This window comes from Indicator indicator, chromosome 18 (assembly GCF_027791375.1).
Source record: "Indicator indicator isolate 239-I01 chromosome 18, UM_Iind_1.1, whole genome shotgun sequence".
Classification (NCBI taxonomy): domain Eukaryota; kingdom Metazoa; phylum Chordata; class Aves; order Piciformes; family Indicatoridae; genus Indicator; species Indicator indicator.
The window spans coordinates 2,794,894-2,822,799 of NC_072027.1; the positions used below are offsets into that span (position 1 = coordinate 2,794,894).

A 27,906-nucleotide genomic window follows, 5' to 3' on the forward strand; every position below is an offset into this window, starting at 1 on the left:
CTTGGTTTGAGGAGGAGACTGAGCAGCTCATTCAGCCACAGGCAGAAGGCAAGGTTGCAGGAAGCCATGTGTGGTTCACCTTGCAATCCTTCTGAAGCTCTTTGCCAGCAGCTGGGCCACAGAAGAGCTTACCTAGTGCTGGAAACTCAGCACATTTCCAGTACTGATGTGACTGTTCAGACAGGCTTATTAGTGGTGCTGATTCCAACTAAGACTGGCTCAGGCTGGAAAATCTGAGCTAAGAGCCATCAGAATTACTTAGTGGCAAAAGGAGGATTTCAGGGAAGCACTGGACTCAGCAGGAGCTTTACCAGCAAAGAGGAAACAAATGGAAGAATCCAAGACAGGAGAAAAACTGCTCAGATGCCACCCAAACCAGAAACCAGTCCATGCTCCCCAACTGGTGTTAGAGCCAAGCTGAATTCATCTTCTGATCTCCAGCCAGGAATTAAAAATGACCTATGAAAACCATGATGACCCTGAGGGGAAAGGAAGTACTCAAAAGGGTTGTCAGGTTACACATCTTAAAGAGTTCCTAGCAGAGCTGGTACTGGGAATACAGATGTGTGTGGATGTAAGCATACCTGTAAGGGCACAGCAAATAACTGTTCACTTCTGCACCACTAAAGCTGTCCTAGGGAAAGGAAGAGAATACAAAATTATTTCCCCCAAAATCACCTCGTCCTATGGGAGAAAAAGAATGTTTTCTTAACAAAGCACCAAAGAAAAGGCAACAAGAGTCCAGTCATCTTTAACTTAAACCAGTATGTGGGTAGAAAAATAGACCAATACCAAAAAAAAAAAAAAAAAAAAAAAGCACCAACCAACAAAGATCACTGAGGCTGTTGCAGTAAAGACTATAAAAAATGTGGTTAATTGTAAACAGGAAGACTAGGATGTTGTCAGTCCAAGTTGGCTGGATCTACCCTGCTACAAGCCTTGCACGTGTTCTGAAGCTCAGGAGAATCCTTTGACGACGTCTGTGGAACCATGTGAACTACTGCTTGCCAGTTTTTAATTTACAGATAAATATATGGCTATGGAATTCTCTATATATTCTCTTATGCAGCCCCAGTTAAGGAAGCTATGGAAGCACCTGCCCAGCTGCAAGCACAGGAGCAGCTCTGCCCAAGTCAGCTGGACTTGGTCTGCCAGGTCCTTATGCACCTTCCTGAACTGGGGACTGAGCTGGTGCCTGGCCTTATGCAATGCACAGAAGCATCACAGGACTGCTGACCACCTGCTTGTCAGTGTTAAAGGGATTTAGTGTGTCTTGGGACTGGTTTGCTCCATCCTAAGCATAACTCCCATTGCTATTCCCAAGCAGTTTTACACAGGCATAGAAGACTTCTGAGAGCCTATCAAACCAGAAACCTGCTAACCTGGCCTAGGTATTACTTGGATTCAGTGAAAGGCTGTAATGATATTGCACTAATACTCTACTGTACCCTGTACACCTAGCCTTCAGAGTGTTCAGATTAGCCCTTACAAAAACAATCCGTCATTTCCATTTGTAGTAGGCTTTAGAGGGTGGCATCTCTGCCATAGCACCACTTTGCTCTTTCCCCATTTCTAGTCTCTATGACATGGGCAACACTATGATGTTGGTAACATCTCTATAAGAGAAAAAAAATGTGGTTTGTGCCAGATTTCCAATTTAGGTTCTTCTCCTAAGAGTCTCTTTTTTCCTTTTCTCATCAATCAGCTCCTGAATTCTTTGATTCCTTGTCCTTTCATAAGGTATCCTCCTCCGTGTGATGATGTTGTGCTGGGACACTTCGTTATCCAACCCATGGATTTTATAGGGAACATCCACAGCATTGATCTCTGGGTGCTCCTCGGTTGCATTGGAAGGAGGGGCAGGTGTTTTGGGAACAAGAGGAGGGCTGCTGGTGGTGGGCTGTGTGGTGGACACTCCCATGGGAGGGCTGAGGGTTGTCTGGAGCTCCTCCTCCTCAATGGCATTGCTCTTATTTACGCTAGAATCGGTTAGGTTGCCGTCCTCTGTGAGGTTGCTGTATGCGTTACAGGACTTGCAACACAGCTTATTGTAACCAGGGATGGAGCAGTAGCGGGAGAGAACCTCCATGCGACAGAACATTGACTTGTCTCCTTGACAATGTTCTTCTGAAAGAGAAAAAGGGAACAGATAAATAAAGATCATCCTCATGTTCATCAGGAAAAAAAAATTAGCAGCGCAGCTGAAGCTTTGGCAGTGGGCAGAGGGTTTGGTGTTTAAAGTGGGATGGGAAACTGGCAAACGAGTCATCTACAAGCAGAAGCAGGCTCACAATGAGGCCCAAGACTCAGCTCACTTGATGGGATGCACAAGCCAAGCTGAACTCTCTGTACCAGCCCCATCCACACTATAGACCATAACACACTAATTTTTAGCTTCTCATTCTGCATGTGGTACCCTGAAGGCCGTGCAGCCATGATGATTTGTGTTCCTGCCTTGGCTTAGAGGCCACAACACACCAGCAGTGCTATGTTGTTGCTAAAGCTACATCAAACCCCCAGAAAGTCATCAAGGTTTACACTGGGAAATCTTTTTTTTCTCCCCCTTTGCTCCTTTTAATGCTTTTCTGCAGTCTACTCCCAGTCAGGGGTAATTTAGATTTATCTGGACTGTCTCAAGAAAGTAAAACCTGATTTTGATGTGTACTGGGTAACTCTCAGGTTTAATCCAGCTCCTTTTGGAGTGGTATTTTGGCCAGGTACCTCTACTCTGAAAACAGCAGCACTGCCTGAGCGTTTTCACTTGCTTGAGAGTAAAGTGGTGCATTTAGCACAAGGCTTTTCTCTCTTCCTCCTAGAAGGCAGCTGGTATTTTCAGAACAACAAACTCCAGTGTGATGGAGCCCAGCCAGTCCATAATGACTGGCAGACTCAGTGACAAATCCTGATTTTGGTGTCATTGACTGGAAAACTGTAATAAAAGAGGATAATCGATAGGTTTTAAGCTTTCAGTAGCTGTTCTGACAATCTGCACTAGGATAGAGCTGCTGTGGCAGATCCTAATCTCCCTGAAACACTGGGAGCCAAATGTAAGCTAAGACATTCAAGGTGGACTGGGCAGACTGTATTACTGTCTGAGAAACACAGAAGCCTGCTCAGAAATTACTCAAGCCCTTGTGATTTCTGCTCAGAGGAGGTAGAGGAAGACATGAATTGGCAGCAGATGGATGGTGAAGGTTTAGCAAGCTCCTTGGTGAGAAAGCTACCTGTCCTCTGTCCTACACACACGCTCTACAGCTCCTGTTCTTCCAGGCTGTAGTGATGGAGCCAGGAACTGCTGGGAACATCAGTGAAGGAAAAATCCCAACACAAGCCCATGCTGAAAGAAAGAGGAGTCAGAGGGCTTGCAGGAGAGGACTTGAGAAAAGCAGACTGACCGACTCTTGGCATAACCAGTAACAAAATATTTTCTCTGTGACCAGAGTGCTGATACAGAGATGAAACCACTTCTGCCTCTCTCCCTGCTCTTGCTACATCTCAACCTACTCTTACAGTAAAGGATGAGTAACTCCAATTACTCGCCTTTATTTAGAGCGCAGCCGACGGCAGACAGCATGCTCGAGTCAGCATGTCACTGCAGCTCCTATTTCACCACCCTGCTATGAACACTGGCTTCTCTCCTACCACCAACCTTACAGCAGAGAACCACAGCAGACTCAGAGACCTCAAGTGAGCTCAGAAAGTGTAGGTGCCACCTCTTTGCTCACCCTCAGTTAACAAACCCAGGCATCACAGGTGTTGAATTGGCAAACATAGCAGTCTAGAACAAACTCACTGCTGCTGCTGCTTTCAAATGCTGCTGCTGGCTGAGGAAGGTGGAAACACCTCCCCTGCACTGTATTTATGCCTCAATTGTTTCATTTGTTGCAGAAAAGCAAAATTCTGGTTCCTGTTTTCCAATGTGTCAATTCATTTTCACGTTTTCCAAACGCTAAACTGAGATGCTGCTGGAAACAAAGAACAACTCTTCCCTTAGGGATCTAAGAATAGTACCTTGGGTTTGGAGACATTTTCAAACCAGTCCTTAAGAACTGGAATTGTTTGCATCTGCATGCCCAACTCCACAGACAGGACTGCATGTGCCTACACAGCTTTACATATGTTTTTACATACCACATAGAGTCCCCTTTGAACATCTTGCCTTGTGTTGTGTGACTTTAAAGCAAGCTTCTCCAAACTGCTTGCAAAACAAAAGCCAACAGCTGGAACATTTAAATGTAGTATCAACAAGGCAGATCTGTTCCTGGCTTTGTAAGAATCACTAAAACCACCTTTAGGAAAACGCCTTTTGGTTTGTTTGGTTTTTTTTCCCCTATCTAAAATATGTAATGTCAAGCTTAAACCCACATGAAACTAGAACTGCACTATAGAATATGTTTAGTGACATCTGATAAGTTATGTAAATAAACTCTGCAATGCATGAATGTCAGAATGAAATTTTTATCCTCTATCCAAACCAAAATATCCAGGTTTGCTGAACTTTTTATTTATTTTCACTTGCAGTATGCATGACAGACTGGAAGTATATCTTCAAAACATCAGTAAGAAAAAAATAAATCAGTTTCACAGTCACTTTGGTACACATTTAGTCTCATAAAAAAATATTGGAAAAGCAAACTGAATTGGCACATCTTTAATATTATGTTAAATACATACAAAAACCACTAATAAAATATCCCTGATAAACCAAAGTGCATATAGACATAGTGCACAATGCCCAGATACCTTATTGCACCATTCTCTATAGCCACCCATCTCTTGAAACATCACTAAACAGTTGTCTATTTAAAGGTAACAGTCATGAATATATTTATACAGTTAAACACCAATTATTTTACATAACAGTATTCAGTGCCAGATATGTGTCTTTGCTTTTTTTTTTTTTGTCACCTTGTCATGTAAATTGTTAACATGTTGCAGGAAATTATCATATCAACAGCAGAATTTAAAGGATGTGATCACATGATAATGACAAGTTTGAAGTGCTACACTGTCGACGACCCAAAGATTCAAAAATGCCACTTTTTTGTTCTTTTTCTTTTCTTTTCCCCCCAAAGATGATGATCAATGCAATAAGGTAGTTAAATTGCTCCAAGACTGCAGGTTTAAAAGTTGATACAGCTCCTGCTATTGGTACTGGACTGTCACAAGCAGGTTTATGACTTGTGAGGCCCAAATCATAGAATCAGTCAGGGTTGGAAGGGATCACAAGGATCATCTTAGTTCCAACCCCCCTGCCACGGCAGGGACACCCCACACTAGATCACAACTTCAACACAAGCACACAAGGTGAAGCAAGAATGCCAGTTAAACTTCAGTAAGTCAGGCCACTATCCTGTCTCCATGAAGGTATGGATATGCACTGTGCAAATTAACCTCAGATTAAATTGACTGCCTTCTGATAGTTCTCATTCAAGTAAAAACACTCTGTATGAAGATGAACTCAAGGTCCCAGTGCCCTGTTCATATTTAAAGCTGGATCTGGTAAATTAATGCCATTGACATTTCAACATTAAGGCATTTTTCTAAAATTCTTCTAAGCTAAAAAAAAAACCAAAACAAACCAAACCAAAAAACCAAACCAAAACCCAAACCAACCACAAAAATCAAACCAAACCCCAAAGCAATAAAAATTGAGGTAATTCAGTAGTAGTTCACACTGTTATGTTTGCCAGTTGACACATCTATAGAGCACACCCACACGCACACACACACACAGCCGTGCCAGTCACGTCAGACATGCACGTGGTGAAAAAAGACCAAAGATGGAATGAGTATAAACAGCTCTGTGCTGAACAGCTGGAGACGCTGTGCTCTGTGAACACATCGTATTGCCTCCGCCAGGTTCAGAAGAAACACCCCCAGGTACCCTTCAACACGGACCCTGCCACGCCTCTCCTGCTTCCCTTCCCTTCTGAGAGTCAAAGGATGCCAAACCGGCAAAAATTGTGCGACAGGAAAAATGAACGCGGCTTTCCCCCATGGAAAAATGGTCCTGACCACCACCAGGAGGCTTGGAGAGAGCCCACGGCGTCATAGCAGCACGGACAGTACCGACAGAAACTGAGCTTCTGCTTCCCAGTCAGCCCTCCACGGGTTCAACCTTCCATGCGAGGGGCAGGAATGCAAAAAACCAAAAGAGCAGCAAAGGTGTAAGGAAAGCAACGGTACCGCCGAGGAAAATGGAATGAAAAACCTCTTCCGCCTGTCAGACTACCCTGTCAGCAAACTGAAACTAGAGAGTTAGGAGGTTTAGGTTTCTTAGATAAAGGAGAACTTTAGCACTACAAGGTGTCATTATTGTGATGTGATCACATTCACAATAAGTTCTCAGTTTTGCTACCAAACTGCACGTCATGAACCAGTAAGAGCCTTTTTTCACCATCACCAAGCAACAAGCAAACCCATCCCAGCTCCCTTTCAGAGGACTGCAACATACCGTGGAGATCCAACTTCACACATCCAACACTTCAAGACCTCCACCACCAGTGCTATGCAAGCTGCAGAGAAGAAAGACACCGAGCACCAAGTGCCTGGTGTGAAAAAACAGATTTAGCCCCAAGATTTAAACTTGGCAAAGTCAAGGGAACTTTCCGCATAGAGAGAAGAAGAGAGCAAAAGGCAAAGTCCACACTCGATGTGGCATGCATTTAAGGGCAAAGGCAGAGTTATAAATGGGTCTTTTACTTGAAGATATTTTCTGGATGGGGTAGTCTGGATCTGGTCTTGACAGCCATTGTATCATGTAGGTTTTCTTTGAAGGATCAGAAACGTTTCCTTGAATAGAGGAAAAAGAAAACAAAAGATGTAACAGATGTTAGCATCATATAATTGACCTGTCAGAAGGTGACAAGCCAGGAGAGTGAGTGGGCTCCAGTGGTGAAGGAGCCCAGGGAAGGATTATGGCCAGACTCTGTAGTTTGGTGCTCTTTGGCCAGTCTGCCACAACTTGTGTCCAGCACTTGCCAGCCAGCACTGCAGACAGCCTGAAGGGCAGTTCCCCAGCACTACTTCCCCACAGCACCATCAACTGTGTTCTAAGATACATCCAGTCTAGTTTAGTTATGCTGCTTCTTTTAAATCTTTGTATTGGAGACATAATTGACAGCTTGGTTGTACCTAATTAGGAACCGGAATCTATTCTGAGATACTCATCAGGAATAAGAGAAAAATATTTATTACTTAGTAGTAGGAATATGTAACATGATCTCACAAGTGTCACTTGCTAGCAGCTGAGAAGCATTAGTGTCCTGGATTAAGTAGAAACAAATTTATTATAGCTTAAAAAAATGGAGTTAGATAACCTCTGAAGATAACTTGTGCTTGACAGAGTGGAAAAGAAACCAGGAACTGTCACAGGAGATGGGGAAAGCAAAGAGGCATCTTTGTACATGATGCCCTTGATTAGGCACAACCCAGCAGCCTCCTGCCAAGCCCAGCATGTCTCAGGGGCATGGAGCTGGATTCAGGCAGTGCTCCTCACCCAGGGCAGCTGTTAGCTGCTGGCTGGATCCAGCCACTACTGCTGTGCTGTGGTCTGCCACAGCCTCTTCTACTGTCCTGGGATGCTCCCCACCATGAGAAACAACCAAGCACATGCCCACATGGCCCATGGGCCACACAGCAGCTCTCCATTTGGACAGCCTGCTCAAACCCAGGGCTATGGAGAACGGCCACCCCAGGCAGACCTAGCACATAACTATAAATTCAATGAAGACATTTCAAATAAATACAATCAACATTTGTTTCAGCAAACAAGAGAGGACAAGCACTTACTTGGACACGGAGGTAGTCTGCAGATCCTTACAGTCTCTGGTTTACTCTCTTTACAAAGGCCGATGGCATTGTCCCTGGTGCGGCACAGGACCGGGCGATCCTGTGTGCCATTGCCACAGCTGACAGAGCACTGAAGGGAGATGCACCAGTTAGATCCCTGACCACCCTCTGGAAACACTGGATAAAAGCCAATTTTTAAGTACTAAAGTACTGCCTGTGGTTTGAGCTGCTATGGTATGCACTTTGAACCACAGCTGTACCTACAGGAACTGAGCAAGAGGGAGAACCACTGCTTTTGGTGATACACCAGTAATGGGGAAACACTCTGTGAAAGGAGTTATGGTCTGAGCTCCTGGCACTTGTTATGGCAGCCACTGAGTCCTACTTAGCCCATAGCCATGGCAAACAAAGAACTTAGAATGGAATTTGCTCCATGAACAGGCATCTGTGTTCCCTAGGTGAAAAATTCTGTCCTCTGGCTTATTGACAGACCTGACAAGATTGAGCAGCTAAATCTGCTGAAAGCCTTTACACTGAAGATGCTCACACCTTTGAATCTCCATGAGTGTTGATACCTAACTTCCTTCACAGAGTCTGAAGACTTTAAAGTCTTCTTTATTTGAAAGAGAATAAGGTAGTGATAAAATAATTAATCGCCCTTCTCTCAGCTTATGTCAACAAGTAGGCAGACTAAAAAGCAGGTAGAGGTCAGCTTTCCTGACATCTTCCATGAATGGCTCGTGGGATCTGGGTCATCCAGCATCGAGTCAACTTTCCTGACATTTTCCATGAGTGGATCACAGGGTCTGAATCATCCAGCATCACTGCAGGACAGCTTTACTGGCTGTTTCACTGCCACCATCTCTCCATCTAACTCCCTTTCTGTGGCATTAGTAGCAGTGGAAGCACCACACCCTCTGCATGGGCCTTAGTTGATTGTGTCAATGCGTTTGAACAGAAAGCACAGAATGAATGCCAAGATATTTCTCCCTTGCATCATAAGAAATCAGCTGCTTGAGACTTGCAGGAAGAGACTGACCTGTGACCAGGATCCTATTCTCCACTGTGCTGGGCAAAGCTCCCTGTTGCAAGGCCTCCTGCCCTCCGGGCGGTCGTTGTTGCAGTACTTGGTGTGAACAGAGCGGTTTGTGTTGTCGTGCAGGGGCTGGATGCAGCGGACAGAGCGTACCTGGTAGCCTGTTTTCCCACAGCTTTTGCTGCAAGGTTCCCACTCTCCTGTAACCCAGCTGGGATAGTGAAAAGAGAAAAAGTTGAGTCAAATTCTCTCTCTCCTGAATTAGGTGGGTTTGAACTGTTTGTAGAACTGTAACTCTTAAACCCAGGTTTAACAGGATGTATGGAAAAAGAAGATAAGAAACCCAGATGTGGTTATGGTGAGGGCTATTTGACTGTTTCCCCCCAAAAAATAATCATTAATAAGACCCAGATCTTTAAAGTTACTCCTTCTCATTATCTCTGAGAGAAGCTTTATTCTTACTTCCAATTTATTTGCTTTGATTTTTAATTTGGCCATTCCAAAACTGTAAATAAAAATGTGGTAGGTGTTATGTCAAAACAGCCACCCATGGGTGCTGCTGAGTTTCGCAGGTCTTGGCACATGAGCTGTGCCTTGTTTCATAATGTAGCACATCCTACAGTTGATTCCAAAAGGAATAAATCCAAAATATCCTGGCTAGAATTGCAGCTCCAGTCTCACCCATATCAGGATGCCCCATGGCCATGCTAGACACCATCTGCTGAAGCCCTGGCAGACCCAGCTATGCTGTCAGTGCTGTGCGCACTGAGTTTGGGAGAATCAGTGTCCTCAGCACTATAAATGTTTGCGTTTGAGTAAGGCAACACTCCACTGACAACCAGGTCTGAGTTCATAACATCTAAATCAGTTTGGCACACTCAGAAATGAAACCTATGGTTTGTAACCATGGCATGGTTGAAAATGTGGCCAATCATCCAAACTGGCTCAAGAGCTACAGCTACAAATTATAAGAAACTTAGAGAAGAGCAGCAAGGACAGACTGGACCAGAGGAAATTCATGTAGAATACTGGAAACTTGGTTATAATCAAGTGAAGATATACAGCAGCCTATAAATATTTACAGAGTGCAGAGATCTGGAAGAAGGAAACATTGACCAATGTAAACAGGATTCAGGGGATAAATTTAAACAAAAGAAATCTATAGAGTCTAAGGAAATATCCTGAGTTTGAAGCAATTGTCCTGAAGGTTCACAAAATCCTGGGTTTAGAAACAGAGCAATGGCATAGGCACAAGGCCATGCACTGAACACTTGAGTTAAACAAGAAGTGGCAACTTTCTCTTTGTAGCCTATTGAATTCCCACAGCTGTGGAGGAAGATGAGTGCTGTGGAGCACAAAGCCATGAATCCTAAGGTGATTTCTGAGAGCAGGTATTAGTATAGTGGGTGGCACAGAGCTTCACAAAATCTCTTAAATAATTGCCTCTCCTATGTACAGGTGAAGAATGCTCCAATGCTGTTCTGTGGAAACAGAGGTGACTGAAACATTCAGGAGTTCAAGTACAATTTAGGTTCCTACTGAGTCTTTGTGGTACCTGGGCCCAATTATATCTGCAGCTGAAAGAAGAATACAGTCCTTTCCAGAGAGCCCAAGATACAATTAGGTCATGACTCTGGCTCTCCGATAAATAAATGTTAAATCCTGACCCATGCTGAGTTTATGGAGCACAGTTTCTTGACTTTTCTCTCTTTCAAATCTTTTTTTGAAAGCAAGTTAGGAAATATTGTGTGGTGTGCTCTACTTATTTACTGTGCTTCCTGAAACATAGACTTATTCCCCAGAGAGAAAAGCTGGGATCAACAGACCCCTTTATTGCTGCAGTAGCAACACAAGGGATATATGAGTCCTGTATGTGGCAGGAGTAACCTGCTGCAAGTCAAAAATAGCACCTGTAAAATGTGAGTTAAAATACTTATAACACTGGCCTATGTATAGCAAAGAGCAAGGTACAGCAGGCATACCATGCTCTACCAGGGCAGCCAGAGAAATCTAACAGGCCAAATAGCTTTCCCTGTGTTCAAATGTCCAAAAATGTTCTATGAACTTTAGGAAGATTTGGATCTGGGAGGCTCTATGCTTCCTTACGCAATGCTCTGTAAATTTCTTCTTAAATGGTTAATTCACACAGTGTAAAATCAACTGCTAGAAATTGAATTGATGACTATTTTGTATTACCTCAAGATGGCCTGAATACAAATGTCTGGATCAAGACAGCACTTCTTTTCTAGTCCAGCTTAGCTCAAAAGTAATAGGAACCAGCAGTGCCAGAAATTGTATTTCTACAAGCAGAATAGAGCATCCTCTCCTAGAGCACAGGCTGAGGGAGCTGGGGTTGATAAGCCTGGAGAAGAGAAGGCTCTGGGGAGACCTGATAGCAACCTTCTGGTACCTGAAGGGGCTACAAGAAGGGTGGAGAGAGACTGTTTACAAAGACCTGTAGTGATAGGACGAGGGGCATTGGCTTCAAACTAGAGAAGAGCAGATTTAGATTCGTTACCATGAGGGTAGTGGAATACTGGAACAGGTTGCCCAGGGAGGTGGTTGGGGCCCCATCCCTGGAGATATTGAAGGTGAGGCTCGACACAGCACTGGGCAACCTGATCTAGTTGAGGACGCCCCTGCTGACTGCGGAGGGGCTTGGACTCACAGTCCTGGGTCTCTGGAGTAGTGCACAGAGATGAAACTTAAGTCACCTCCTCCCAGGTGACAAGTGCTGTCTGGGTACAGTGCTGGTGGGCAGTGGTGCTTACATGGGCTGGGAGCACTCCTGGAGGTTGCAGACCCTGCGGATGGGCTTGGGCTTTTGGATCAGCTCGCAGTAACTCCGATGAACCATCTTGTGGTCAGCCTTCCTCCGGCAGCCGTATTTGGTGAACTGGTAGCCTGGAGAAAGACATTCTTCTTATTTCCAGTCTGGCAGATCTGACACAGCACTCAGCCTTCAGACAAACTGCACAGACAGTCAAAGATTTCAGTTCCAACTACAGATGAATAGGCTACAAAGGGAACTAAATTGCTCCGAATAAACATTTTTTCATGTACATTTAGCAGCCAGCTAAAAGAGAAAGACAACATCTAGCATTTCTCCAAACCTACACAGCCACACTCCATCACTACAACCTAACATCACCCTGGTGAACAGCATCAGGGTATAGTTCTGGCCCCAAGCAAGGCCTGTATTACAGGATGCAGTTTTACGAAGTGCTGCCTGTAGCACCTCAAGGTTTGGCACCCTTGCAGCTTGGAAACATTCATCCAAATCTTGCACATTTGTATAATTTTTCAGCTTTATAAACATCAGCCACCCCAGGCCTGCCCCCAAAACCATTTAATTCAGATTTGTAACTTCCTTTCCTATTTACTTTTCTATTTCTTAAATAAAACCCTCCCATACTCCTGGACTCCCTAACGTCTTGGGGCCATGAATTCCACACATGATGTTCACTCTTACAGTTTTAATCCATTCTGAATGCCCTGTTTTTTTTTTACCTCCTCCACAAGGTTTTGAACACTGGGACCATTTCTTCAAAGCCCATTCATATGATACTGAATCGTCTTCCAAAACATTATTGTTATCTACATTCAAGGAATCTTCATGGATCATGTACTTGTAAGTCAAAGATATCTTGGCACCACCATGAGGAATCACCTAGTAAGCCAAAAAGATGCAGGGAAAAAGAGATGAAAGTGATATCAGAAGCTATGAGAGATGATGTGAAATCACAGTCATCATGGCTTAGATATAAAACCATCCCTGGAGGGATTTAAACCTTTTAGCTGCACTCAACACCATTTTTTTTTGTCCCCTTGATGAAATGTATCTCTGTCTTTACAGCACAGAGTTTCTAAACTGCGTATTAAGAAAGACTGTTGTTGATTTAGACTGATTTTTCTTGCCAGCATTGGACTGAGTTCATGACACTAAATTTTTTCCATATCCCATCATAAAAGAAGGAAATGTGGTACTAAAATGATAATGGATAGTTCCACAGAAGACAAAACATATTCAAATACACAGAAACTGAAAGCAGTGAAGAAAATGGTTTATATTTCTGATAAATCACAAATACTCTTAGGATAATCCTGAGAATTCTGTGAAGCTCATTACTTTATCCTAACAGAAATATAAACTGTTTAGAAAGAATTTTTGCTAACACACTGCACTAACACAAATGCAAGAAAATAGAACTCAATGTGAATAAAGCATAAAATATTGTTCCTTTGAAAACATAATATTTATTCCTCCTCTGATGTTCAACTGGTGTAGATCAACACAGCACAGCTGCTTTCAGAGGGATTCTGAATCAACCTACTCATTGTAGTCTATTGTTTGCTGCTTTGCAATGAGAAGAGAACACAGCTGGCTGGATTTGAGAATTGCAGAATTGGGAGCACAAGAATGCTACATCTGCCTTTGCAGGATGCACTTTCAAAACATAGAGAGGAGGAGGAGTTATTAAATCTATCTGATATGAACCATTCTGACCCTTTTATAACTACTGCTCACAGGTCAGATACGATAAGTAAGCTGAAAATCCTTTACACAGCAGCCATTTGCTGGCCATCCCCAGAGGATACTCAGGAGAGTTGGTTGCTCAGCACAGAACCCTGAGTTACAACAACTCTCGTACAGAGCAATGGATTAGGAGAAAGGAATTAAAATACATCTCCTATTGTCTTATAATTGAAGCAGATGTCTTCCTGTAACTCACAAGAGGAATATAAAATATATTATAGCACATTACAGCGCTGTAACCCTGACACTGTGTTCCATGGGAGGTGGTTTTCATTTGGCTTACCAGAATAACTATTCCATTACGCAGCGGTCCCATGGTCTGCACGGTCTCTCTGCCATCGTCATTCCGATATTCCCACTCCACACCCATGTCAATAAAAACTTTAGAGTCTGGCACATAGTTGTCTTCACTCAGAATGAATTTCCCTGTTTCACGGTTTTTAATTGCTAGGACAACATAAGGAAAGAGAATGTCAGAGGTTTGCTTCTGATCTTGAGTTTTGTTCTGCTCTTGTCCCAGTGGAAGAAGCAGAAAAGGCCACTCTGCATTTTCCCTCTGATCCCTCTCAGGTTTAGAAAGACTTTTTCAGGTGTTTCACTAAGCTGCCAACAGCTCCAGAAACATCAATCGTCCTTTTTTCCCTTTTTCATAGCCTGCCTTGCCAGAGAAACGAGGCCAGCGTGACTGCACGGCGTGCATCCGCCTGCCTGCTCCCGACTGACAACTTCTGAACCCAGTGGCCAAACCTGAGCCAATTTGACAGCCTGGGCTGGGGGGGGGGGGGGGGGGGGGGCCTTGCTACTCAGCTCTTTCACATCTTTTGAAGCAGCTCAGGGGGCTGTTACAGCTCCACGAGAAAAAGGCTACTGGGCTAACCCCCAGCAGGTCCCCACAGTGAGAGAGAGACTACAAACTGTGTTAATTCTCCTGCTCAGATCCAGCCCTGACACTGCCACAGCCCTGCTTAAGCTCCTGCTGCTTTGCAGGCGTCTGCTATTGCAGACAGCGCCGATCCCTCTGGTTCAGCTGTCACCAACGCCCCAACCTTCATCCTGGAGAGACTTCAGTCACCTTTGCATTCTTGGTTTTCTCCCGAGACAGAAAATTTGTTCTCCTCATTAGAAGAAGCAGGGACTGTTTATTATTTAACAAGAGGTTTTTAACTCCCTCCTCTCTCTAGCAGCTACCTCAGCATCCTGCTCCCTCAGCACTGGCCTCAACATAGAACTGCCTGCTTAGAAAAGACCTTAAGATCATCGAGTCCAACCATAACCTAACATCTCTCTCTACACAGCTGTTAGACCATGTCCCTAAGCACCTTACCCAGACATCTTTTAAACACCTTCAGGAATGCTGACACCCCACTTCCCTGGGCAACCTGTTCTAGTGCCCAATGACCTATTTGGTGAAGAAACTTTTCCTAACATCCAATCTAAAGCTCCCCTGGTGCAACTTAAGTCTGTTTCCTCTTGTCCTATTGCTTATTACCTGGGACAAGAGGCCAGTCCCCACTTTGCTACAACCTTCTTTCAAGTAGCTGTTGAGAGCAATGATGTCTCCCCCTCAGCCTCCTGCTCTCCAGTCTGAACAACCCCAGCTCCCTCAGCCACTCCTCATAGGACTTTGTTCAAGACCCTTCACGAGCCTTGCTGCCCTTCTCTGGGCACCCTCCAGCACCTCAATGTCCTCCTTGTGGTGAGCAAGCTGTTGGTGTCCCCTGTGTATCGCTTACCCCAAACTGAAAGCAGAACCTTGTCTGAATCGGCAGCTGGTTGCCCTCCTGATCCACGGGGCCAGGCTGCACGGAGCAGCAAGGGAAGCATTCTCTGGCAAGAGGGTGGGATGACTCACAGTACAACTAGTGGGTCATTCACTGTGAAGCTACTTCCAATTAATAGCAGCCCACCAGGCACTGCCTCGCATTGATCCCAGGGCACAGCGAGGAGCGGATTGCAATTACTTTCTAAGCTGCAAGATTGATCAGGCAGCCTCCTGTCAATACTGTTAGCAGTGGGGCAGAATCTGGAACGGATTTGGGTGTAGCTGGGAAATACCGAGGATGGGAAGCACCTCACAAGAGATGCACACCCAGATAATATATTACACCCTGTAATGCAACTCAGCTCCTCTTCCAGTAGCTTACACATGCACACACCAAGGCAGGGATCTTTTGGCTAGGACACCAGGAGTACAGCACAGAGGTTTCCTGATTTAACATGCTGAAAGGAGGTATGTGGAGTGGGAGGATAATGGCTATAAACAAATGCATAAGCATATTGTCAGAGGCTCCAGGGACAAAAATAAACAGCAGAATAAAATATTCTAACTGAAAATTTTCCTACTTGTTAAATACTTACCCAGGTTATGACTGGTGGTGTCTGTTTCCTGTATAAGTAAGTGTCTCGCACCAACAGGAATTTCAAACATCTTAATGTGCCCTTTATTGTAGTATTTAAAAAGATAGTAACTGGTTAGTATTCCACAAACAGGAAGAGTCTGTCTTAGGTTTAGAAATAAATCTTATTTTCTAAAATCAGGATGTATTACAGCAAGTAGAACCTAATCCAGCATCATTCCCATCCCAATTTCTGTGCCAGATGATGGAACATAACAGGGACAAAGGCCTTTGGATCAGAATAAAAATACTTTAAGTATCAATGGGTATTTCTTCTGACTAAAATGGGCTTTGAGTTCCATATGCACCCAGAGAGAGACCATGCAAGCTCCTGCCGGACAGTGAGGGATGATGCCATATTATTGCAGCACTCCAGTGACTTGCACAGAGCAGCAGAGTGACACCAACAGCACAAATAAGTCCTCATCTATGCCTGCACAGGTCCTGATGTCAGCAGACTTAACTGACTACAGAAGTCTTATATTCAAATTCTAGACATATCTTAGTAAAGTTCAGAGAGTTTATGGAATTAGTGATGCTGTCAATGATCTGTGATTGCTCAGAAGAGATTAAACAAAAATACCCTGAATTCCCCAGGACAAAACAGACTGAATGCACTGACCTTGTTTCTTTGGAACTCTTGAGAATGTTCCTTTCATCACTTTGCAGTGGGAATTATCTCCTCCACAAACACCACACTTATCCTCCTGCTTCGTGGAACCTATGACCCTGTCGCACCCAACTTTCTGTGCACAAAAATGAGTAATTGTTATTTACCCACACTGCAATTCACATGAGCCTTCACTTTAGACAGCAAACCCCAGACCTCTGCTTCAGCAAAGATGTACAAAAACACTCCTCTGTTTTCCTGGAAGATCAACATCTAAGCAGACTGTAATACTTCCAGTTACTATAACAGCTGTCAGTCAGGTGATCTGACTTTTATATTATGCTTCACAGCAGTCATCTTACTGAAGGAAGCAGCACAGTTAAGGAAAAGCTTTTAAGCCTCAGCTTATCTTGAAGGAGATGCTTAAATTCCAAGAGAATCAAGGCATCTGTGTGAGGATAAGCACCTCCACCAGTCAAGAGCCTCTAATTCTGCTGAAAGATGACCTGTGGCAGATCCCAGCTTAGAGGAACTGCCATTGATTTGTTAAAAATAGCATGATCAAATGCAGAGGCAATGCACATCAGCCATATCTTAACACCACTTCCCCTGAAAGCTGTTGCATGTTCCTATTCCATTGCACATTCTACCTCCCTATACCTCATCAGGAAAAGCTTTTATTGAAAGCTAATTGTAATAGTTCATCTTAAAAATGGCTGGAACACCTCTGCGATGAGGACAGGCTAAGGGAACTGGGATTATTCAGCCTGGAGAAAATAAGACTCTGGGGGAACCTTGTAACCGCCTTTCAGTACCTGAAGGGAACCTACAGGAAAGCTGGAGAGGGACTTTTTACAAGAGTGTCCACTGATAGGACAAGGGGAAATAGATTTAAATTGAAGTGGGGTAGGTTTAGATTGGATCTTAGGAAGAAATTCTTCACTACAAGGATGGCAAGACTCTGGAATGGATTGTCCAGAGAGGCTGTGGATGCTCCCTCCCTGGAGATGTTCAAGGCCAGGTTGGATGGGGCCTTGGGTAACCTGGGCTAGTCGAGAGGTGTCCCTGCCCATGGCAGAGAGGTTGGAATAGACTCTAAAGTCTGTTCCAGTCTAGGCCATTCCGATTCTCTGAAAATACTGCATTAAACATGACTTGTGTAGTCATGACTTAAGTAGTCCCTCATGGAGAGGAAGACTCATGCTATTATTTTAACAGTTTTCCCAAAACTAGGCTCTGAAACAAGCCAGCCAAAGCTTACCAAGCAGTCTCCCCTCACACAGATACTGTAGGCATCCTTGTAGGAGCAGCGGGTGCCATCGTGGACCATCCTCTTCATATACACCACGTCCCCTGTCTCCTTGGATTCACAATACAAGTGGCACCTTTCCTTGGCTGAAAAAGAAAAAGACCCAAATGGTGCACGCTCAGCTCTAGCAGGTCAGTTGCTGAGTTTGTGAACAGCACTTTCAGTAGTGTCTGCTCTCTCTTCTTACACACATCACAGAAAGCAGCAGGATATCCCATAAATTATCAATGCTAATCCCCTCTCGAGGGCTGTGCCACCATTTGGAAAGTGCTGACTCACAAAGCACCCATGTGTCATCATTAGGAGACAGTCTTAAATATAACAGATCATTTACTATGATGGGCAGGCCTCTCTCTAAGCCTTTGGCAGATGGTGCAATCTGGCAGAGGTTTCCACAGCCTGCTACCTGTGAGAGATGCAGGTTTCTGCATCAGCTTCTCCTGCTTTGCACTTAAATCTGAGAAAAGCAAAACTATTCTGCCATTAAAAGCAGCTATCCCATACTGAGTGAGTCTGGCACCCAGTCTTCAGAGAGAGATGGACCATAGCTAAGAATAAAGTTGATTCTCACTCATCATTGTACTTTTATTTATGATAGTTTAAGTCATTAAACAAGGTGAGATGCTGAAGAGGCTCAGGAAAAAGCCCATGTTTTTATTGCTTGGGCATGCACCACTAGCCAGACAAGTGTACCTCTTTCTCCTCATCTGTAACAAAGAGCTAAGCCCAGAATAAAAGCAGCTGAAATGACAAGTCAGTGGCTGAACCGAGTTGTATTCCACCAGTCTATTTCATTATTTCACTTTACCCCCATCTCTTGCTGTCCCCTGCCACATAACAGGATACACTGTACTTTCCTTGGCAGTGAAGAGCAAATTGGCCTTTCTGTAAGATGAAACAAATAAAGATTCTGCTATTTTACTGTGATGAAAACTGGGGACACTTTTCCCATCGTTTAAAATGCTAACGACCTTTGCATTATAGCAGCTCAATTAAAATGAATCTTCACAGGCCCTCTGCGCTCTTCCCCTGTACAGTTCCATGGCCTCTGCTCTCTTTTCATAAAGTCCTTGTTACTGCTCTTGATGTCCACATGGCCACTGGGTCCTGGTACATCAGAGATCTTTGTTACTGCTCCTGAACGACGTGGAGATGTCAAGCTAAAAATGTAGGGTCCAGACTATTAAAGCAGGAACTTTACTTTTCTTCTGCATATTCTTTATGAGGGACTATTAAGATGACCATAAAGACAAACCTGATGTATTTGGATAGATGAGAAACATTAAACTATGCACAAAACACAGCCCCTTCCCCCCCACCCCTCCACCTCCTGCGTGCATACCCTCAGCACCCCCTCACACCATACATGCGCTGCACGCGATGGAAGGTCTGACTGGGTGCCAGCAGCTCTGCACAAGGGCTTTAATTTAGAGAGGGTTCTCTTCCCATTGCTCCATGGGAACAGTAAATGTGCAAGTGCCGTTAAATTGGTCCCTGTTAATTGCAAAGAATTATTTTCTTTTTATTCACTGGTGTTGGGCATAGTAGAGGTGCAGGAGCATGGACGTGACCATGAGCCTGTCTCTTCCCTGCTTCCCATCTGTTTCCTTCTCATTTCATTGAGGCTGGGAACTAATAGCCAGTGGATAACGCCCTGGCAGATGCATGGCACAGGGATATGTGAGCCCAGCCAGGGCTGGGAGACAGGGCGCTCAGGGGACTTGGAGCAGGAGACAGGCCGTGGCACAACATGGCACCAGGGTGCTCAAGCACATGCTGGGGTGTACCCAGCTTGGTGGCTGTTCTCTGGCCATGGGATGAGATGCTGCTCCCTGTTCCCATCACACATATAATGTATCAGACACATCCAGCTGAGCTGCATGTGGAGTCTGTGGATCTATGTCACTTTTGAGCCATGGTTGCATTATCTGCACAAAGAATGTCCCTGATATGCCTTATCTTTACCAAAGGGGGTTAAAAATATATTAAGAGTTCAAGCATAAGCCACCCTCTGGCCTTGTTTCCACATAAAAGCCATTCCCTCTAATGACCCTGCAAAGGTAAATGTAGCTCTAAAGGTGGCTGCAGTTACACCATAGTTCTTCAGGAAACCAGTGGAGCCCAGTGACCAGTGTTCAGACATCAGTGAGCTGGCTTCTGATCCAGAAGCCACTGAATTTAACAGAAAACCATCTGATTAGTTTCTGTGGGATTTGCAGCTGACTGCTCCAAAGGCTAAATGGAAGCAAAGGCCCTTGGGGCCACAGCACTTGGCCCATCTCCCTGTACCAGCAAAGCTATTTCATGAAATTAAGCTGTGAGGCTGTGTCTGTGCCCCTGAAAATCCCAGATTGCACAAGATGGCATGAGAAGAATGAGGGAACCCTGAGAACTCTTTGGGAAGAAAGTCAGGCAAATTAATTGCAAGGAATTTGCTATTAACTTCTGGCTAAGTATCCTCTCACTGGAATGCAAAATGATTTACCCAAAGTGACCCTTCCCCTCCCAGAAATGGGTGCCTGGCTGAGGACAGCTCGGGTGCCTGGTACCTGCCCCTTGCCAGGCTAACCCTGCCCTGAAGAACTCGTTATTCAAATGGAGCAACCAGGTTCAAAAACAGTAGGCAGCTCTCACTGCTCATCAAACAAGTTGAGAACCATTGTCCTCCACCTTTTTCTTTGGTAAAACCCCTTCTCAGCATGTTGCCAACAAAACTTGGCAATAAGCCTGCAACAGTCTTCATGGCCCAAATCAATCAGGTGCACTCTCACTGGCAGTTAAGCAGAGGCATTAAGAGGAAAATTAACATTTTTGTACTCAGAGGCAAACTCTGTTGGGATACCAAAACATCAACTTGATTGTGCTGGTTCAGACTCAGCACTCACCCAACCCAGCACCTGCCTCTGACACTGCCAGCAGTGTTTGCAGGAAGATATAAGAACAAACACGATACTTTTCTCAGAATATTACCCAAATTTCTGGTAAATTGCAGCTTGGGGACTTCCTAAGCCGTGAAGGGAACTTGGTGTTTATCAGTTCTTAATGGATGTTATTAGTTTCAAGATTTTTTAAAAATTATTTTTAAAAACTTTCTGGCATCTGCATCTTCCTGTGGCAACGAATTCCAGTTTAATTTTATGCTGTGTGGAAAAGTACTTCCTCTTATTTGTTTTAAGCCTGCCACCTGATAACTTTTTTTGATGTTTCCAGGCTTGTGTTATGAGAAACTGAATCAGCATTCTGTGTTTGGTCCCTTCCTGCCACTCACAATTATGTAACACTAGCTTTTTAATCTAAATCATCACTTTTTCAGGCTGAAAAGTGTTAGTTTATCTAAACTCTCCTAATTCAGAAGTCATTGCTTATGTTTGCTTTACTTGGGCCTTTCCAAGTTCAGCTGCAGGGTTTTTAGCAATGGGGGCAGCAGGGAGAGGCACAACCTGAGCTACGCTGGTGGAGTATTTAGAATGCAGACACATCATGCAGGTACACAGAGGGAGATCAGTGTCCTCCATCCTTCTCCCTGCAGTTGCTGATGTTCTCCTAAAGCTGTTCCCAGCTCACTAACCCTTCTCCTTGGAGCCCACTTTGTGTACAGACCCATACACATGCACACACCACTTTTTATCTCCATATCCATTATTGGCATTTATCGACACCAAACTTCATTTGCCACATTCAGTGTCACAAGGTCCTTCTGCAACTCTCTTTAATTAGTCTTAGTAATTTTGTATGCCAGACAGATTTTGCCACCTTGTTTGCCCTCTGTCACTGCTCACAGCCACATGTGCTCAGCAGCACCCACCCTTGTGGAACACACCCTCTCACACAAATCCATTCCCTTTTATCTCATGATCAATCGGCTTAAGAGCAGTTACTGGGGAAACAGAAGCCAAAGCTTTTTGAAAATCCATGATATGAATTGGATCTCTCATATACTTAGATACACTGATCTCTCCAAACAACTTGGAACAGATTTGTGAGGCATGACTTCCCCAGAAGTTTCACCTCTCCTTATTTCATTTTTACTTATGCTTGCAACTGATTCTGCTGTTCATAGGAAAAAGGGACTGCTCACCATCGACGTGTTCATAGGGGAGCCAGTGGTGTTTTGTGTTCTGGTACTCAAAGTATGGATCCCACTGCTTGCACTGCTCCTCTCTGAAGTCTTCAAAGTCCTTAGGGCAGTCCTGAGTGTTGCACAGCTGGAACTCGTAGCTTGGCCCCACACATGTGCGGCCTCCGTTGGCAGGACTGTGGTGGAGGAGAGAAACCCATGGTTAGTTTTGCCATTAATGCATTAATTGTCTGTCTTTGAGGAGTGATTTAATTCCCAGTCATGTCAGGAGGCACTTGATGAAGCCAGCAACATATTTCTGATACAGAAAACTTGTCTTTCCTTTAAAAACCTGCAGACACTATTTAGCTCCAGAAAAAGCAACTTCTGCCAGTAGAGCCTCACACCACTTGATAAAGGCAAGAAAAGCCATGTTCCTGGCACAGCCCAGGAAAGGAAAGCACACAGAGATGCAGCAACTCAGTCACGTTCAGCCCCTGTGCCAGCAGCACATCCATGGACACAGCCCCCAGGCAGCTGTGCATCATCAGATCCCTGTCAGATCCGCAGCTGCGAGTGGGGTTTGCACCCTCTGCCAGGCACAGAAAAGACATTTTCAGTGGGACCTTAAGCTCTTCCTACATGAAAACAGAGTTTGCAACTAAAACTGTGCCCACAATTATAAAGGTCACTTTCATGCTGCCAAAGTAATAAAGGCTGAAATTAGACCTGGTAAACTTTCAGTTCCCATCAGAACATGCTGCTTCAATACAGCTTGGCCTTTTTTGCCTTTTTCTTTTTTTTTTGGTTTCCCTTTTCTTTCATCAGTGATGAGATCATTTTTAACACCACTCAAATTCAATCAGCACAAACTGAGAAAGTCAATGTTGAAAATATTCTGCCTGGTGAAATCATTTAAATCTGACAATTGTTTCAGCCCTTGCTGTTAGGACCTTGACATTTTATGGCCTCACAATTAGATAGCAATAATGATACATGGCATATTATCCATACTTACCAGTCTATATGAAATAGATTACACTTCCAGTGTGACTGAGATCAAATCATTCTAGATGAGCCTGACATAAGTTATTGAAGCACAACAATTTTAATATTCTTAAAATTAACTTTGGAAAAGGTTCTGATCTCTGGAGCTTTGTTCTAACTCGGAATGAAAACAGTTTGAAAACATTTTAAGGCCTTCACGTTGAAATGTTCTAAAAGGTGGAATAAACAAATATTTCATAAAGCTATATGCATTTTTTTCCTAAAACCCAGAAAATCATTGCCATTATTTCATACATATTAAAAGAAGACATCCACAGGGCCCTAAACCTTTACTTATGTTTTCTGCAATAGTGAAGCAGCCCTTTCAAGATCCTTGTAACTGCTTAATGGATGCATAAACAGAGAAGTAAAGATGATTCGTGACTTGCTGAGGGCCAAAAGTAGGACTGCTGACAACATACACTATAGGACAGATTTAACAAGCACCACTCAACACCTTTTGCTGCATGACTACACCAGTAAGGATTTGCACCACCCATTCACACCACACCAGACAAACATGCAGGGGTATGGATGCTTACTGTGGATTGTCACATTGCCGTGTCCTGTACTTCACCCCAGTGCCACAGGTCCGAGAACAAGAGCCAAACTTGCTCCATGCTCCCCAGTGTCCATCCTGCTTCAGGATGTCTGGTGTTAGCCAGATGCAGTGACCTTTAAAGCAGTGCTAGAAGAGAAAAAAATTAGATGTCAAAACAGTGAGATGATTCTATTCTCTATGAGAAGCTGTGGTACAACAGGGCATACATTCTAGCTTTTTTCACCTCTACAGCAGAAAACAGTGAGACTCACTGTCAGATGGTGCCCATGATCCCAAACTCACTCAGATTTTATAAACTTACATATGTTAAGTATGCACACATATATATGCTTGTGGGATTCAACCGACCAAATTTTACAAGGGCATGCAGCACTAGGACAAGGGACAATGGTTTTAAACTAGAGCAGGGTAGACTTAGATTGGACATTAGGAAGAAGTTCTTTACTATGAGGGTGAGGGAACATTGGCACAGGTTGCCCAGGGAGGTGGTAGAGGCCCCATCCCTGGACACAGTCAAGGTCAGGCTTGATGGGATCTGAGCAACCTGGTCTAGTAGGGGATGTTTCTGGTCCCAACAGGGGGTTGGTCTAGATGACCTTTAAAGGTCCCTACCAACCCAAACCATTTTGTGATTCTAAGTTTGTTAAACTGCTCTCAGCATTAGATTCCCTCATCACAGGTCTGCAGTGGTAGTTTCAACACAATTAACACAGTTTCATTTAAAGGAAATGGTGGAATCCCAAATCTTGGCAGTGAAAGGTAAAATTCTGCACGGGGCATGTTGGGGAGCAAGGGCGAGAGCTGCCCAGCAGCACCATCCCTCCCAGCAGCTCCTAACTCAGCACACATATTCCTGCCATGAAGGTGATCAGTGAAGTGGCACTGAATTAAAGCCAGCTCACATTTTAGACATTAGTGCTTTTAAACACAGAACTCTTGCAAAGTCTCCCTGGAGATCTCACAGCAAACCTGACCGAAACACCAGGAAGCATTCATCAGGGAGCAGCCCCAAACAGTCCAACACCCACACAATTCATCAGGCCCTAACAGGTTTTCTTTTTACTTTTACTTGATTTTTAGTACAGGCATTCTACAGAGGCTGAAACACAATTTGCTACAACCCCAAACCTACAGGGTATTTACAGAGCTCTTTAGAGCCTCCACAGTTTCAGTGCTGGGACTCTCTACTGTCTCCTCTTGTTAGACAAATCAACCAAGGCCTCCCCACCAATTTCTTCAGTCTCTAATCAAGGATTTATTTTCTCAGCCAAAGTCAGGATGAATTCTTCTCACGGAACACAGATTCTAGCTCTTTCTAGTTTTACTTCTGCTTTCATAAAAGTCTACTGATGAAGTGAGGGTGCTGGAAAATATTTGCAGGCCAACAAATGAGTTTGCTTGAGACGGTGGCAGTTTGTCTGCGTTACCACTCAGTGTCGGGATAAGAGCTCTGGCTCCAGCACGCAGATGGCTATAACAACAAGTGCAATCAGTCACTTACTTCCCTTAACATTCAAGTCAACAACAACATTTTACACAGCCTAACAAGCCTTGGAATGCAGGAATTTGGCAGGCAGTGCAAGCTGAGCATATGGCTAAATGCATGCTGCCAGCAAAAACAAAATCAGAAGATATATAACAGGAGAGGGTTCAGAAGCGCAGAGCGATTAGCGATCCGCAAGACGAATTTCCACGTGATGGGCAATCATTAATGAAGCTGAATTGAAAGAGAGAATCGTTAGGAAAATGGTGATAAGTCACAGTTTACTGATTCCCTAACCTGCTCGACGACTGTCTCTTTACTCTTGTAATTTATTCTGGTGTTCATTTGGTTGGATGAGAAGTAGAAAAGGGAGCAGAAATTAGGTTTCAACTGTTTGTTCTTTCTCATGACTTCAAATACTCAAAATCAAATCCTATGAAAAAGATGAGTTACCACAAAGCCAATTATACCAATCCTGCTCTGGAGCTGTAACGGGCAGATTTTTCTTAGCAGTTTGACAGAACAAGAGATAATTTAGCAAAGCATGAAAGAAATGCAAAATGCTAATATGTCTTTTGCTTTCTTTGGTTTTGAAGCTCAGTGCTGTACCCTTCAGGGACTGTTTACTTCTGGCTTTAGAGAGGTTTGTTTCAAGGCGCAGCCTGAAGCCGTTGGGCTCTGTCCAGCAATGGGACCATTCAGAGATGCAGGGGAAGCTGACAAGGCATCAGCTTGTCAATACGAATTTCAGCTGGGCTCGGAAGCAGATGAGATGTGACAGCTCCTGATTTGTTCTTGTTTAAACATTCTCTTATCAGGGTTCTGCATCCCTCAGGTGTAAGTTCCACAGCAATCACCAAATCTGTTTCAAGAACCATGTAGCATATGTTCATCATATGATGATCCAGGACCCAGCACTTGGAATCCGTTGAGGAGAGACATGTGATGTTGAGTTTTCCAATCTCTTTTCCCTGTTTTAGCCAGGAACAGGGGGATGTGGGTTTGCAACAACCACTAAGAAAACAATTTGACACTGTGACCGGTCCCTGAACTGGATTGCAAACAAGGAAAAGTGTTATTGACTTTGCTGTGCAAAGGAAAGAGCAGCGCTGATCTTTACTGGAGATTGCTGGGGAGCCAAGACAGAGCTATTAGGAGGCAAGCATTTGTGTAAAATGAGTCATCCCCAGCTCTGCCTTTTTGTTTGTGGATTAAAAGAAGCCTATGTAAAACAAAATGATTCACAATTGAGTCTTACTCTGTGCAGACCCATGCAAGAAAACCTGTGGGAAGGTAAAACCAGAGATGGAGCAAGGTCCGTTGTAATAAGGGAAGCCACAGCCAACCCTTCCTATTGCTCCTACATTAACTACATAATGAGGTGGAAAAGAGCCAGTTTCAACCACTATTCCCTTCATAAATAGGGATTTAATTGAAAGAGTGAAGTCTATTAAATCAGTTATGATTTTTAAAGGAGAAAAAGAAGGACCCTGGGTAAACACAAATTGTTTTCTTAGGGGAAGACAAGATGACTTCTTGCAGTCTCGCCTATTTTTCTGGCAAACAGGACAGTCCAAAACAAGTGCAATTTCCAGGGGAGGAAGCTTAAATCTCTTGCAGTAAAACATTCCACTGCTGTTTTCAGCAGTTCTTTGAAACAACTGCTGTGGATGCCAAAAAAAGAGCCAGTGTATTCATGTGGCCTTAATGTATCTGCAAGTTCATTTTGCAAGAAGAGACTTGCAGGTCTCACGTGGGCATCTCTGCCTGTTTTACACAGGGCAGCAACTGGCAACTCTCCTCTCTGCTAGCATGAAATCCCTGTTATCTACCAGGTACTGCAGCATGGTGGTGGCCTTCAGCTCTCCCTGCTCTCCTGAGGTCATACCAGGAGAGGATTACTTACTCATTTGTATTTCCCATCACACGCAGGCTGGCCTGCTCTGCTCCCATCTGTTGGAGAATAATTAGTTGCAAGGGATAAACTGAAATCTCTAACACTAAAGTCTACCCTGAGCCAGTTAAAGTTTCTTCAGTACAGAAGCAAGTATTCTCACTGTTTCTGTGGTGACTAACACAGCATACACTCACCCATCTGTCTCCTGTCTCTAAGAGAAGCTGAGGTCAGCTTTCTCAGTGGGAAGTTATTTGAGTACACATTAGTGTTTTCAGAAACCTTTCTTCTTGGTCCATTTTGATTCTCAATAATATCTATTTATTTCAGTATTTAATCATTCCCTTCCTTTCCTGACAGACAAAAAAAAAAAAAAATCATTCCAAGTTTGCCACAGGTCATCTCATTAGTGTGGTGCAAGGAAGGAGATCACCCACTAGGTTTGTGCTGGATCCTCAGCACGTAAATCAAATCCAAGAGCAACAGCAGCTCAGCTGCCAGGGGCTGGTACCAGGCTCTTACCTCCCTCTCCAGGAAAAGAAACAAAGGAGGCTCAGGTGGTGCAAACCTGTGTGTTAGTCACTGCAGCAAGCAGATGGACCTGAGCATGCAATCTCCTTGCGTGAATGACTTCAGGTTTTATTTCTGTCCTGTGGAGAGCAGTTAGCTACTTCAGCCAATACAAATGTCACCCCAGAAGAGTAATAGTTTAAAAAAATGGAACAACAAAAACTGATCAGGTATTTCGGAGGGTTCCCTGGCTTCAGAAGCCTGAGGCTAACAGAGGTGCTGACAGCACTCTGTACAAATAAATAAATTACCAGCTGAAAGCATATGTTTTCCTTTAATCCACAGAAAGCTATGCAGAGTTAAGCTTTGCAGAGTTATGCCTCGTCTGCACAGGTTACTGTAGCAATTTATGGAGTGTCTTTGACTTCACAGTAAGGCTCTGCCCCTCCATGTGCTTAACTTTACACACTGGAGTTGTTTCATGGAAGTTACTGTGACCCCTCAGACATAGAGGTAATTGCAAGCTGCTCCATCATCAAAGCTTCACAAAACTGACAGATTCTTCCCTCTTGCTCTCGGAAAGTTAATCTGGTTTGAAAAAAGCAGGCCAGGAGCAATAGAAAACATTCCCCATCCTTATGTATTCCATCCAAACAGCAGTCTTCTTCTCA

General features: G+C 44.0%; 1 protein-coding gene across 1 annotated transcript in view; it reads right to left on the reverse strand.

Annotated features, from left to right (window-relative positions):
* Positions 1-1,657: 1,657 nt before the first annotated feature.
* The window catches only part of ADAMTS2 (ADAM metallopeptidase with thrombospondin type 1 motif 2), a 185,604-nt gene continuing 159,355 nt past the window's right edge, over positions 1,658-27,906 (reverse strand). The window contains exons 11-22 of the mRNA XM_054389354.1: positions 23,329-23,474; positions 21,761-21,936; positions 17,635-17,768; positions 16,386-16,509; positions 15,726-15,806; positions 13,651-13,814; positions 12,341-12,500; positions 11,602-11,734; positions 8,834-9,041; positions 7,795-7,924; positions 6,706-6,795; positions 1,658-2,127 (exon numbers count right to left, since the gene is read on the reverse strand). Of these exons, the coding sequence (XP_054245329.1) occupies positions 1,658-2,127; positions 6,706-6,795; positions 7,795-7,924; positions 8,834-9,041; positions 11,602-11,734; positions 12,341-12,500; positions 13,651-13,814; positions 15,726-15,806; positions 16,386-16,509; positions 17,635-17,768; positions 21,761-21,936; positions 23,329-23,474 (2,016 nt within the window). The remainder of the gene's footprint in view (positions 2,128-6,705; positions 6,796-7,794; positions 7,925-8,833; positions 9,042-11,601; positions 11,735-12,340; positions 12,501-13,650; positions 13,815-15,725; positions 15,807-16,385; positions 16,510-17,634; positions 17,769-21,760; positions 21,937-23,328; positions 23,475-27,906) is intronic.